This window comes from Rattus norvegicus, chromosome X (genome assembly GCF_021556685.1).
Source record: "Rattus norvegicus strain SHRSP/BbbUtx chromosome X, alternate assembly SHRSP_T2T, whole genome shotgun sequence".
NCBI lineage: Eukaryota > Metazoa > Chordata > Mammalia > Rodentia > Muridae > Rattus > Rattus norvegicus.
Window position 1 is genome coordinate 21,175,983 of NC_141554.1, and position 14,923 is coordinate 21,190,905.

Here is a 14,923-nt window from a genome sequence, read left to right on the forward strand (position 1 = left end):
ACTTGTAAACTCCCCAACCTCAACCTCCTCAGCGTTGCAATTCCAGACATGGTGGCAATGCCTGCTCCCACCTGCACTGGGTTCTTTTTTGTCTTTGTTGTGTCTGAGGTCTTGAATACCTTTTGTTGAATACCTCACATTCTTTATCAGTGAGTCTGCAAGGCTGGGGATGTGACTGAGAGTTGGAGGGCTAGCTGGCTCTCCACCTCCAGTCCTGTAAGGAAGAGCGTATCTCTCTGCTGTATGGCATTCCTCCAGCTTGCCGCACTTACAGGCTGCCTGTGTGCAGAAGGCACTGCTTCTCCTAACAGTGAATGGGAGGATCTGGGTTCGCAGAGCAATACCCCCAGGGAAATCAAGTGGGGAAAAGCATGGCCCTTCAGCCGATCAGTGGGAGGCCCTTAGGAAGGCACATTGCTCGCTTGCAGGTGATTTCCCTCCAGGCTCCCGTTCTACCGAAAACTTGTTTGCCCCTGTGCAATCTGTTCTCTTTTTTCTAGAATTGTGATTTCTCCTGGCCCACAGGGACCATGTTCATTGTGCCATCAAAAACAAGACCCGGAGACTCAGTGCCAAAGTTAAAAGCGCATCAAACACGCCTAGCATTTATTATTTTAGTCAAACCTACGGACCCCTCAGTAAACCCTCCTTGGGGCCTGGCCCCAGCAGTTTAAAGCTGAAGACCTTGGATGTAGGTGGCATGGATGGGACTAGTAGGTAGGGACTGGCTCTAAGGACTGGCTCTGAAACAGGGTTAGTCCCCCAGATGGAGAACGGTGTGGATGGGACAGAGGTCCGGGGTGACCTAGCTTTTGAGTAGGTGGGTTCAATAAAAAAATTCACAAACAAATGAGCGATACAATATACTTTTGCCACCATTCCTTCAGGTCCCTGCCTTTTAGGGAGATTTCTATTTTTCCCTGGACTGATAAACAGCCTGGACACGCCCTTTCTTTACCATTTTCTACAACTTGAAGGGAAGTATTGGGGTACCTAGACTGGGTCTACACTAATCCCTATCATCTCCCCCAAATTGGCCCTCAAGGCAGAAAAGGCAAGATCTTCTCAAGGGTGAGGATCTAAGTCTCACTTGATCTAGGTCTAGAATGTCAATCCACAAGATTTCGAAATCTGTTCCCTTCCTCAAGAATAAGGTCAGCACAGAGCCCTCATATGTCAGGTTCCAGGCTGGTCCCAGGTTAAGACAGGGAGCTTAGGAACTGAATGGAATGCTTGCACGGTATGATGCTAAGGGTCAGGGCTGGGGCTGGAGCCTCTACGTGGGAGATCAGAGCCTAGTCATTCCTCTCTACCTGAAATACCTGTGCTGAGCTTTTCCTATGGAGAAGGGATGGGGCCCAGGGCAATGGGCTGGATCACATCCTTACTTCTGTTCCTTGCCAGAACAAGTCAGGGGTCATAAGGTAGGGATAGGGATCAACCCTCCAGGGGTGAGACACTATTTTTACTTTTCTTCCTCCAGTGCCAGGAAAAGCTGGCCTGGCACTTCCCAGAGAAGGAATGGAGCGGCACCCTGGCATCTCCTTTCCTTGGGAGACCTTTATAAACAGGTTTATAAGGGTCCCTAGTGACCAGGGGCATACCTTGTCCTGCCTCCTTCCCTCACCGAGGCAGGAGTAGGACCAGGGACAAGGGGTAAGGCTATGATGCTCAAGTGATGAACTGACCTTTCCCAGTTCTCCCCTGCCTTCTCCCTCACAAATACCTGCACAAGGCAGGTCCTCTGGAAAAGTGGCAGGGCCTCACCTGATTCCTCCTCCTGGCCTAGTACAGGGTTGGGGCCTGATTGCAACTCCTCGTTCCCCAGATCTCCTGGACAGGACAGTGTCACAGGAGGGTAGGGTCTCATCCAGGCTTGTTCTCCTTCCCTGGGTGGGGTAGCCCGAGGGGAGGAGTGAGGCCTGATCAGGACTCGTCTTCCATGCTGAAGCTGCTGCGCCGGCTGCTCGACTTGGAAACAGCCGGGGATACTGAAGAAAGCAGGGGGTCGGAAGCAGCCCGCAGTGGGGACAGGGCACCCCCTGACAGTCCTCCCACCATCCCCTCCTCCTCCATCAGAATGTCCTCTAGCCCTAGGTGGAAGGGGTCCCCCAGGTCCCCCAAGTGGTCGCTGGGAAAGTGCAGGTCCAGAAGGGTATCCGAAGGCGGTGCCGGAGGCTGTTGTGGAGGAGCATTCTGGGTAGGCCCCCCTGACACATGAAATGTTGTTGTGCTTGGCCTGCCCTCCTCCTCAATGTCCAGTTGTTCCGGCTTGAGGCTGTCAGAGACCGAGCTGGTGGCTAGGGAGAGCAGTCCTGGGTTGGGAGGGACCGGCAGACCATGGATCTGTGCCTGTAGTTCCAGCTCCTGCAAAAAACGAAGGGGAAGGTACAGAGTAAGACAGGATTCAGAGCCCCTCCGAGGCAGAAGAGTCTTTATTGAAAGGGCAGGCTCCCAGGTTCCAATACAGCCTCTGGCCCTCACTATGTGCCAAATGTCATGCTTAATCTCCGCGCGCCACTCTGCAAAACTATACAGTAATTGTGGGTTTTCTCATATGGCTGTTTCTGGGAATTAAATGAGTTAATGGGCATACAGTTCTTATTACAACACATGAGTCAACAAATATTGTGCACGTTAGACTATTGTTTATTTAGAGAATCTCTCTTTCCTCCTCCCCTCTCCCCCTTAGACAGGGTTTCTCTGTATATCCCTGTCTGGTCTTGAACTCAGAGATCTGCCTTCCTCTGTCTCCCTGGAATTAAAGGCATGTGCTACCGTGCCCAGATGAGACTCTCTTTTTTGTAAATATCTGTTTTTGTGTGCATAAGTGTTTTGCCTTCACATATGTGCATTATGTGTGCAGTGCCTGTGAAAGCCAGAAGAGGCCATCAGATCCCCTGGAACTGGAGTTCCAGAGTGCTGTGAGCAGCCCTGTGTGTACTTTAAAAAAAAAAAAAAACTCGGGGCTGGGGATTTAGCTCAGTGGTAGAGCGCTTGCCTAGGAAGCACAAGGCCCTGGGTTCGGTCCCCAGCTCCGAAAAAAAGACCAAAAAAAAAAAAAAAAAAAAAAAAAAAAAAAAAAAAAAAAAAAACTCTGGAAGGGTACCCAGTGAGTCATTAAACCATCTTTTTTTTTTTTTTTTAAATATTTTTTTTTCTTTTTTTCGGAGCTGGGGACCAAACCCAGGGCCTTGTGCTTGCTAGGCAAGCGCTCTACCACTGAGCCAAATCCCCAACCCCTAAAAATATTTTTATATACACACACACACATGCACACACATACATGCACAGACAAACATGCACATGCACGCACACACACACACACACACACACACACACACACACACACACACACACAGATACGCTGCACCTTTCTTCAGACACACCAGAAGAGGGCATCGGATCCCATTACAGATGGTTGTGAGCCACCATGTGGTTGCTGGGATTTGAACTCAGGACCTCTGGAGGAGCAGTCAGTGCTCTTAACCACTGAGCCATCTCCCCAGCTCAAACCATCTATTTCTTCTTTCTAATTTTTTTTTTGGTTCTTTTTTTTCGGAGCTGGGGACCGAACCCAGGGCCTTGCGTTCTTTCTAATTTTTAAAAGCAGAATCTGACTCTGGCTCTGGCTCTGGCTCTGGCTCTGGCCCTTGAACTCATAGCCGCACTAGTCCCTGCCTCCCGAATGGTACGTATGCCGCGCACGCGTCCTAACTATTCTTGTTAATGGTGTGCTAATTGCTTATCTCATCATCATGAACTGGGTTGCCTAAAGGGAAAACTGAGCAGCAGTTTGCCTGCCTCCACCTGCAGACGTGCCAGACATCCTCCCGATTTTATCCCTTCAAACCTGAATTCGGAGCTGCAGGCTTCGGTTGGCTTGCTCCAGGGACCGCTGCCGGCTCTCCAGGTCTTTAGAGCGCTGCTGTTCCTTCTGTAATTTGCGGATATAATCCACAGATGCCTTCAGGATGGTTCCCTTGTTCCAGCGCATCTCCCTGTGGGGCCGAAGGAGGAAAGACAGAGTGCTGCATGTGATATCGCTCAGGGGGATTGTACCAGGTAGACAGAACATCTGACCATGTCAGAATTTGAGGTAAATCAAAGGGTTAGAGTGCTTACAGTAAACCCTATGCTTGCAATCTTCCAGTGGTGACCATTATATCTCCAAACCCGGAAGCCCTCTTGACCCTTTCTGGCTCCTTTTCCCCAACAATAGCCAAGTCTGGCCTCTCAAGTGTTAATGTAGGAAACTATTTTCATTTCAGGCCCTCCCTGTACTTGGACACAGCCCTGCACCTAGAGTACTTTCTGTCCACCATGTGGCCTCCTCGATCTTCCCCATTCCTGTTCTGTGCTTATATACAGAGCTCCATCTTTTAGGCTCGCTATTCAAGCATTTTCTTGTCAGCTGAGGCCTGCCCAGCCCTACTCTGCTCGTGGCCAGCTAGCTTCACCATTCCAATCCACTGTGCAGGGGTGTTTGCTTGCATGTATGTGTACGCAGCGACAGCACCTGCCTGATGCCCATGGAGGCCAGGAAAGGGTATCAGATGCCTTGGAACTGGAGCAAAACCCAGGTCCTCTGGAAAAGCAGTCAGTGCTCTTAACTGCTGGGCACACTCTTCAGGTCCCGTGTCCTTTTTGTTGTTTTGAGGCTGTCCTCAAACTCTAGCTCCTCCTGCCTCAGACTGCTGAGTGCTGGGCTACCAGGCATACACCAGTAAGCCCAGTTCCCCTCTGTTCACTGTGTTCTCCAACCCTCCTTAGAAACGAAGTCACGGATTTTCTTTCATCAGATCCAAAGGACAATGGAGGTTTTCCCTTTGGTTCCCTCTGCTATCCTCAGAGCCTAGCAGAGTACCTGGTACAAAGCAAAGGCCCAATAGTGAACCCTAAGTGTGCGAAAGAAGTACAAAATGAACAGAACGCTTGTGCTTATGTTCCACAGGGTGTAGATAGGACAAACACTGTGGATTCAAAGTCGGAGGGTCTATAGTCCCCCAGCTAAGAATAAGACAGGGAGCTCTTTTGCGGGGGACGTAATGTTTTTTTGATGCAGAGTCTCACTCTGTAGCCCAGGATAGCCTAGAGCTTACTATGTAGCCCAGGCTGGTCTTGAACTCATGGCAATCCTCCTGCCCCAGCCTCCCCAATGCTGGGAGTACAGGTGTGAGCCTCAGCACCTGGCTCAGAGAACTTTTGTCTGGGCAAGACCACATGGCAGACACACCAAGGAACAACTTCCCTGGTCCAGGGTGCTTGTTCCACCTCCCATTGGCCTGGGGTCCCCAGCCCAGACTCACGGATCATTGGACTTGGGGATGAGGGTGCCCAGCTCTTTGATCCTATCGTTAATGTTGAATCGCCTGCGTCGTTCAACTTTCAAGAGAGGGGGAGAAAAAGAAAAGAGTAGGAAAGAGTCATCAATCGGTGAAGGAAGAGAGAGGAGCAGGGGTGCTGGGAGGCTCCCCGTGAAGGCGGCCCTTGAAGCAAGGAGCACGGCAGGGCTGTGTGGCAGGGGGGCAAGTGCACCTGCTCTGGGGCTTACTTAGGTTGTGATTGTCTTTCTTCTGTCGCTCCTTCAAAAGGGCCTTTGCCTCGGTTTCTGGAAGAGAGTGAGGGTGGATATCAGGGCTTCTGGGTATAGGAAGCAGAGTCCCTGCAGATGCAGAGGTAGGGGCTAGTGGGAGAGGGACAGAAGCTGAGACTTAGAGATGGGGTCTTGGTTTCTTGTCCAGGCTGGCCTTGAACACCTGACTTAAACCATCCTCCTTGATAGTCTCCAATTAGCTGCAACTACAAAGTTTGGCCACGGAGCCAGACTTGAAAGTGATTAAAAAAACTAGATTTATTTTTATTTCCTGTTTATGGATGTTTTGCCTTCATGTGTGAATGCACACCACATGCACACCTCGCACTCAAGAACTCAGAAGAGGGCACTGGATCCCCTGAAACTTGAATTACAGATGGTCGTGGCCACCATATGGATGCTGGGAATCAAACCCAGGACTGGAAGAATAGCCAGTGAGTGCTCTTTACTGCCGAGCTGTCTCTCTGGCTCTGTTGTCATCGTCTTCCTCTTTTTCTTCTTCTTCATCTTCTTTTGATGTTGCTGTTTCTCCTCCTCCTCCTCCTCTTCCTCCTCCTTCTTCTTCTTCCTCTTCTTCTTCTTCCTCCTCTTCTTCCTCCTCCTCTTCTTCTCTTCTGTCTTTTTATTTAAAAGCCAGGGCTTCAATATGTAGCCCATAGTGTCTTCCAAGTGCTGGGACCACAATCTTGCACCACGATACTTCTGTTGACTGTTTTAAAAGATGTCTTGAACCAGGCCTGGTACTTCATGCCTATAAGCCCAGCATTGTGACAGAGAGGGAGGAAGATTGCTCCAAGTTCAATGCCAGCCTGGGCTATACAGGGAGTTCCAGAGCTGGGCATTTGTGCAGAGCTCTGTAGTTTCAGCACTCGGGAGGCCCAGGCAAGAGGACTGCTGGGAATTTGAGATCAGCCTAGGCTACAGAGCGAAACTGTGTCTCAAAAAAAAATAAAATAAAATAAATAAATAAATAAATAAATAAATAAATAAATAAATAAAACGGCTCTCTTTGTTACTTTTCAAAATGAAACTGTGGTGGTAACAGGCCTTCGTTACACCCAAGATAAGGGCAAGTCAGAGAAAACATGGTGAAAGTAGGACCAAGAGCCATGAGATAAAAACAACAAACAGGGGTTGGGGATTTAGCTCAGGGGTAGAGCGCTTGCCTAGCAAGCGCAAGGCCCTGGGTTCGGTCCCCAGCTCCGAAAAATAGAAAAAAGAAAAAAGAAAAAAAAACCAACAAACAAACAAAACCAAACCAAAAAAGGAAAGCAGCTCCCTTTGTTTCTCTTTTCTGTGGTGCTTGGGATGGAGCCTACTGTCTTGCAGATGGTAAGCTACCCTCCCACCCCAGCCTCAACCCCCGACTGAAAAATTCAAACCCTTCCCTAGAACTAGATTGAGCTCCAAGCTCAGGTTGTGACAGGGCAGGACAGGGTGGGATGGAAGGGCTAAGACCCTGGCTAGCACTTACCCGAGATCTCCCGTTTGATGTTAGGCAGCTCAGCAGGACAGGAATTGCTGACAGTGATGGCTGGGGTGGCCACACCCTGACTGCTGTACACATCAAGTAGATTTCCTGACACAGGCAGCTGTAGACAGCAAAGGCACAGAACAGCCTCCTCAAATCCAGGCTCCTGACCCTCACGTACTAAAAGCTAGCACCCTCTACTGCATTGTCTGGGGGATCCAAGTCTTCTCTTTCAGGGAAGTCTCACATGATACTTAAGAGCGAAACAGAACCAAGTGAACTTTCCCTGGTTTGTGGGAACTGGGTGGGGGGAAGAGGCACACCCACTCAGCCCCTCAAACATCTCAGTGGCTTCTGAAGCCCTTCTTCAAAACCCCAAAGCTGGCTCTGAGAAGAACTATGCTGGAGGAAAAAAAAATCACAATTCTCAGGTTCTCTGTCAGTTCTGCTCTGCATTCCAGGCCATTAGCTGCTTCCAGCATTCCCGACCAGCATTCTCGGAGCACTCCAACTCAGTCTTTTCAGACCTTGGTCAATTATCATGGCAACATGCCATCCAGAATCTGGCTTTCTGAAGCATTCCAGCCTAGTCCCCAGCCTCAAGTGTGATCCCTACTTTAAAAGCCATGAGCTCTTCCTGTCATTTACCAAGGTCTTGACTCTAGATCTACCCACACATCTTGATATCTCAGATTCACTAGTCTAAGTCTTTCTCAGCTACTGCTGCTTTTATAGCAGTCTAGATTTTGTCTGGCTCTCTTCCTATGCTAGATACACTCTGGTGCAATACACTCATATAGAAGTGCACCCCATCCTGGCCCTCAACAAACTGTCAGATACACAAACTCTAGTTGTGTCCAAACCAGTGAAAAGTTATGAAGTGGACCTTTTTGTGTGTGTGGCACTGAGGACAGAACCTAGGACCTCACCCACACGAGGCAAGCACTCTGCTCGGCTACATCCCCAAACTACTACCATTTTTATACAAGGTTCTATCCTTTCGGGATGTTGGGAAGCTGAGATAACTTGCAAGTGGTGAGGGTTTTCGGAATGTTCCAGAATCAGATTGTTATAACAGCAGATCTCTTGCTCTGAAAGTCATAGCCATTTTTTTTTAAAACAAGGCTTGAGCCTCTTAGCCCAATTCACTGCAAGGGACCTGGCACATTCTAAATAGTACAAGGTCCAACCACTTACTAGCTTTTGGGTTCCAATTATTATACAGTAGTACCTGAATCTCTTGGCATGTTGGAACTGTTACATGATCTCCACTTCTTGGTACTTAGCAGAGCACAGCCCAAGTGCCCAGGTAATAGTATATCTATAAACTTCCCATATTATGTGTACCCAAGTTTACCAGGGCCACCTGTCCATGAAATCTTAACAAAGGCCTGAGGGCAGTAGCAGCCTAAGCCTCATTCTCAATATAAGGCCTTTCTCTCTATCTTTGGACAATGCATGGCAAGGGTTGCTCATATACACACAGCCGATTCGGGTGTGGTCTTAGTGACAGAAGAATGCCATAATGTTCAGACCACCTCCCTTCTTAGGGCCTCACCGTGCTGGGGAGCTGCAGCCCTGCAGTGCCTCCAGGAAGATAGCTGAGCATCTCATCGTTGTAACTGGACTCCAGGCTGATGATCTCATCAATGACATCATCAATCTGGGGGAAGAATAGATACTGAACAGGGTTAGCAGAACTGGAAGGGGAGGCTGGGGTGGGAGTAGCTTAATGGTAGAGTGCTGGCCTGACACGGGCAAGGCCCTAGGTTCTATTCCCAGCATCTCAGGCATTCACACACACCAACAAAACAAGAATAAACAAAGTGGATGAAGAGTATGAGGGAGGTTAGCTACGGCCTCTTACCTCCTTCTCTGAGCTGGACCCAATGGTGAGCAATGCCATGGGGCTGTTAGGAGCACTGCCTGTAGGGCCGGTGGCATGAGCAGTTTCAGGGGCAGGAAGTGGCTGAGCACTGGAAGGCCCTGGTGGTGGGGTGAGGGCCTGTGAAGCCAGCTTGGGCCCAAGTGTAGTAGACAAGTACTGTTTCACCTGTTGCCGGCGAGCTTGCTGCAAGTGGTAGCGTGTAGGGTTCTCTAGGTGGGTTTGAACCTGTGAAATAAAAGACCGTGCGGAAGGAGAGAAGGCACAAAAGAGCTCAGAGACGGAACTCTGAGCTCCAGGCTGTAACTCAACTATTTTTAGGCTCATGTGAACTAACGGGGCCTGGAATTTGAGAACATCTCAAAATTCTTAGTGGATATCCCCAAAACCCCAAACTTCTTTTCCCAGAAATCCTTTAGAGCCTCCAAAATCTACCCAGGGCTCATAAGTTCCCTCAGTTTCTAGATCACCTTGTCAGAGTCTTCAGCGCTCCCTGCTACATCTCTGACACCACTCACTATAACCACATATGCCTTCCCTAGACATATCCCAATGGCCAAAATATTCCTCACAAATACAGAAGAAAGCCTAAGAAACCATAAACACCTGGGGCACAATGGCAGATCATTTAAACACAATCATGAATTGTCCTTAGAACCACACGGCTCCCATCCAAAAGCCACGAGGACCCTGAGTGATGATTCCTTAGCTCCTATAAGTTACTGGTTCCCAGAGATTCTGGATCTGTCCTTACCTTGAGTACCTCCCTGGGCACCTGAGCAGGGGGTGGACGACTCAATGTGTGGCCACCAGCAGACACACCAATCACTGAGATGGCTGGTGAGGCAGGTGCAGGACTGGGGAACGGAGCGGCCGCTGCCTGTTCCCGCCGCTCACGCCTCTCCTGTTCCTGTGCCTGGGCCCTCATAAGCTGCTGCCGCAGCAAGACCCGTGAGGAGGAGGATGACATGGCAGGGGTCCGGGAGCCCCCTGCAGAAGACGATGCAGAGAGTGTAGCTGGGGTGGTCGGAGTGGCCTGCAGTGATATTGGAAGGCTGTAGAATGGGAAGGACAGGGCCACAGGTAAGCTACAAGTCTCTTTCCAAGCCTAAGGGTCACAGTGTGCTGGACTACATCCAGAAGCAGTCTTGGTCTCGGTGTTCTGAGACCATAATGTGTGGGTAGGAGACACAGGTACCAGGTCTGGATGTGGGCTTTTCAGGACACGCTGGGACCAGACACAGTTCCATCACTCAAAGGTCACAGTCTGGCCAACTCCTCGAGGGGAAATAAGATTGTAGCCTTTGGCCATAATGGTGAAGTCGCAGTTTGAGCGGGTTCACAGAGTGACTAGATGCTGGCCTCTAAGAAGAGTTTTGCTTACTAAAAACGTCAGCTCAAGTGGAACGGAAGCTGCACGGTGAAACGTGAACACAGAAGGTTGCTAAACCTACGCTGGAGCTCCTGGAAGTGGGCATCGACTCCATTTCCTCCTTGCCCAGCGCTCCGCTGCCAGGAGCTAGTTAGTCTAGAAAATCTCGGAGGTTTCACAATCCTCTCTCATCCTGCCCCTGTTCCAGGTCCCCTCCCCTCTCTTAGAGCCCGGGCCGATGACTCAGCACATTTAGGCTTCCACCCACTAGCCTGGACGCCCCAGAGCCGCGGGAGGGTGGGTTTGCCAGGTGTGAGGAGGGCAGAGCAGGGGCTGCATGGCCCCACCCACAGGAGGGCGGGAGTTTAAGAAGGCCACGCCCATTCGAGGAGTCAGGTTTGCGAGATCTATACAGGAATTCTAGTAGGGAGATAAGACAGGGTAAGGCAGGCCAGAGTCGCACTGACTTGTCCACCTGCTCTCCTCCTCCGGGCCGATAAATTTCAGTACGGGGTAAATAGAGGCTACCGAGAAGGGGAGAACAGGTTTGGGTGGGCTCAGAGGGTCCCTGGCCATAGAGTAAGGAGAAAGACTGGGAGCAGGGGTCAGTTAGGCCAATCCTACCTGGAGCGAAGGGATAGAGGCTGGCTTTTGAGCTCGTAGAAGCTGTCAGGATCAAGGATGTTTTCTAACTCGATGTCAGCAACAATCCCGGATTCCGGAAGCAAAGAATTCAGGCTGAGGGTGGGAGGGAGGAAGGAGTGGTGATCAGTGGCTGCCGGGAGCTCTAATACCCTCCCTTCCCTAGACACCAAGGCGGGCTCATATCCAGAAGGGCACTGCCACGACTAAGTCCTTTCCCTCTTCCTACCCCACACTGCTTGCTACCCACAGGCCCTTGAGGGTCAGAACAATAGAAAGGTCTGGACCCCAACTCCCTCCCTTGAACCATCACAACAACCTGGGATTAAGGTGGGGGGTTGGGGGGGCGCACAACAGGACTTTGGGAATGACAATTAACTTTGAATAAGGCTTCCGGGCTGCTTGCATTCAGAGTTCTCCCAGCCCCCACACCCCCTACTGTTTTGCCCACAGCTGAATGTGAACCCATATCTGTATACATGCACACAGAGCAAGTCAGGGCACTTATCAGCCCAACTCTCCATTGTAACACCAACTGAATGCATCACACAGACACCTGGGCTCCCCGTTTCTCTCTGCATCAGGAGTTAGCCTTTTGCAAATGGCTTCTTCCAGCCCCTGCCAGAGTTTATTGGCCACTGATGCCCACCCGAAAACGGAACTAGGAAAGGCTCCCCTCACTCCACCAGGGAGCAACTTCGAGAGAGTCTGAGTGCATGATCTGCCTTGCAGGAGCATCTTTCTTAGCTAGGAGAAACTGCCTGACCTTCTCCTCCTACTTCCTAGACAGATCAAAACACATACCCGTTTTCAGTAACAACATTCACTTGGACACAAAACATGAAGGAAGAAGGCTGAGGTCAGCCTAGACTATATAAGGAGTCTGCATCTCAAATTATAAAACCACCTCAGGAGCTGGGACTTGCACTGTATCAGCAAAGCAGTATCCATCCCTCCTTTCAACTGTGCCCACTACTGTGATGACCCAGGCTGTTATAAGCAATCCAAAATAGTTTTGCTCAGTCCTCTCTGTTGGGGATAAAGGACCCTAGTGTCCCGGCCAAACACGCACGAGGGCGAATATACATCCTTGCTGGAGGTGTACAGCTCCGTGGTACAGCACTTGTGTAGCCAAGTGTGAGGCCCTGGGCTCTACCCACCGCATCCCCAAATATTATGCACCCTTGAATTTAGTCAAGTTTGGAATCCACGAAGCTTGTGACTCCGCTTGCTAAAAAGTCTCTCCCCTCCCCTGTGATGGTCTTCCTTCCTCTCCTTGCCCACAGATGGGGCTCTAAAGCCACCCAGGAAGTTGGGAAGAGGAAGCTCTAAGAGTAGCTGAGTTCAGCAAATCCCAGGCAGAAAGGGGGCAGCCCCCTCCCATACTCACACACCACTGCACATAAGTTGGAAAAGATGGGTGCTGAGGAAAGCAGGGATATGGACAAGGAAGGGCTGGAGCTTCAAAGCAAGGCTGATGGAGGTGAGAGGAGCCGAAAAGGAGAGACCGAGGACCCACCCAGACCGGGATGGTGCAATCGGTACTCACTCCAGCTCTAGAGACTGATTCAAGATTACACCCGGGAACTGAAAGACCGGCTGGGAGGGCGAAATAAAAGGAAGAGGGGGTGTGTGGGTAGGGAGTGGGCAGGGCCAGCTGCGAGGCCAGGGCGAGTGGCAACAGAAACAAGACCCTCCTCTGGGTTCCCATATAAGGCTTGTGGCCTCCCCCCAACACCCTCCCCCGCGCCTAAAAAGTGAACTGTATCTTTCCAGTTTGCCCGCCTGCCTCAAATTTAAGCACCCATTGGATAAGACAAGAGGGGTTTCCACTATCTCGGCCTTTCTGTACAGACCCCGGGTGAGCGGGGTAGCAACAGTGAACCGATTGGGGTCGTCAAGTTGCTTCGCTCCATTATTCACACACACACACTCCCGGCATATCTGAGACCTCCCCCTAACTCCTTAGGTTCATGTTATTTCCAAACACAGAACCAGCTACTGGGAATCACCAGGTGCCCCCCAAAACACCTTTGCCTCCCGGGATTCTTTTTTCCCCACACTGAAGGAGGGGAGAATCCCAGGATTTCCTTAAAATCAGGGTCTCACCTGACAGTGTGCCCTCAAATTCATCCCTCCGCTCCGACTCACAATCCCCAATTCAGCTTCTAATCAGTTTCCCAAGTTCAAAGACAGCAGACCAGTTTCTGTATACTCCACAATCTGCTCCGCTAGACCCAACAAAGAGCCCCCCAAATATGACTCTGCCCTCCTCAAAGCACTCCCACTACTCCTGTAAGCTATCTAAGCAGGTCAGTACCAGATTTCTGAGGTGCCCACCCAAGATGGGCACTCCGACGTCCTTCAAGCCTAGGACAAGAGTCTCCAATGTCCGGGACCCCCAGTGTCCTAACATGAGTCCCTGGGGAACCTCACTTGTCACTCCCGGCCCCAGGTGGCCCCGCACCTGAGCAGCTGGGCCGAGTCAGCTGGCCTGCGCTCTTCCAACAGCACAAACACGGCTCGAGGGCCCTCCGCGCTGGCCTCTACGCCGTCCCGAGCTGTCTCAGTTGCATGAGACATGACGCCCGGCCCCGGGCGAGCCCTGCCAGGCCGGTCGGGCCTTGGCCCGGTCCCCCTAACAAAATAAGAGTCCCCCTCCCCCCGCTTGCCGCTGCCTCCTCCGTTAAGCCATGGAGCTAGCTCTGCGTGGGCGGGCGGCGTCGGGAAGATGGGATGGGCCGTGAGTCATCACCCGCCCTGAACGGACCGACACCCCCCAACCTAACCCCGAACGACCGCTCGCCTCCCTCTCGTCCTCTTCCCCCTCCTCCTTGGGCTGGGGAAACTCCACAGGAAGTGACCACACTGGGGATGGAAGTCTGGTTAGGCCATACCTCCCGAGCAAGGCAGCCAGTTGCAGCCGGGAGATTGGAGAGCCCGCCCTAAGCCACCACTTCGAGTCGTAGGGAACACCGACTTTGGCCCGCCCTTCGGAGAAGGGGGCCTTTAGGCCACGCCCCGGGAGGCGGAAGCAAATAGGCAAGGAGTGATTTTGTTGAGCCACGCCTTTATTTTTACGTAGCTTCCTGAGCCACACCCCCTCCCTCAAATTACCCACACCATCCTCATAGCCCCCCCATGCCCAATCCCCACCCCCTGTAAGATATTAAGCTGAGTCTTGGGTTTTCTGCGCCTGCGTGGAAAAGTCTCCACGCCAAGCTTTTTTAGTGGAACCAATGCCGGCTCTTAGTCCTGGGTCATCCTGGCCCGCACCCCAACTTCTTGGTACCCATCCACGTCTTCTCAAGCCACTCTGTGAGTGAGGCAACGACATTCCTTGAAGGTGGTGCTGAAACCCTGCCCTTGTGTTGCCCACAGTCCAGCCACGGAGCTGGTCTTCCAGAAAGAGCTCAGCCTGTTTTGTTGTTATCTAAAGTATTTATTGTACTATGATCATTGTACTACGCAATAGATGGTTAATGAAGCTTTTGACAGATGGGTGACTGAGTGGACGGATAGTAATTAGGTCTGGTTTCCAGAGAATGACTCTAATCATAATGAACTATTTGAATAATGCAGAAGACCTGCTCCACTCTGCCTCCACTCTCCTGCCCTATCAAGTAGGGCCATAAGCTGTGTTGACAAACTTATGAGGATAAGAAATAAATAATGAAAAAGACAGACCAGCTCTTTTGCATAGGAGAAATTCCCCGACCTTAATCGATCTGTTCACTAATTCACTTGATCATTTAGTAGGAGCTGGTGTGACAGATAAATGCAGGGTGACGGGGACACAGACGTTCCATTGATACCAAGAGGTACATGTAGCTCATAAAACACCTGAGCCCACCACTTCTCCCTTCTTACTTCCCAACATCCTGAGACCATCAGTTGGAGCAGGAGAAAATTTGTGAAAGGGGGTGTGGGAGTAGGGTGGGACAGCTCTGTTATCAC

The 14,923-nt window shown here is 50.9% G+C and overlaps 1 protein-coding gene across 21 annotated transcripts; it reads right to left on the minus strand.

Annotated features, from left to right (window-relative positions):
- Window positions 1-570: 570 nt before the first annotated feature.
- On the minus strand, window positions 571-13,940 carry Tfe3 (transcription factor binding to IGHM enhancer 3). 21 transcript variants are annotated; one of them, NM_001271227.1, is given in 10 exon segments: window positions 571-2,367; window positions 3,854-4,001; window positions 5,310-5,385; window positions 5,555-5,611; window positions 7,071-7,188; window positions 8,626-8,730; window positions 8,935-9,180; window positions 9,707-10,007; window positions 10,949-11,062; window positions 13,434-13,827. In NM_001271227.1, coding segments are annotated over 10 exon segments (1,722 nt in total). In that variant the 5' UTR covers window positions 13,550-13,827; the 3' UTR covers window positions 571-1,926.
- Between the last annotated feature and the right edge of the window lie 983 nt (window positions 13,941-14,923).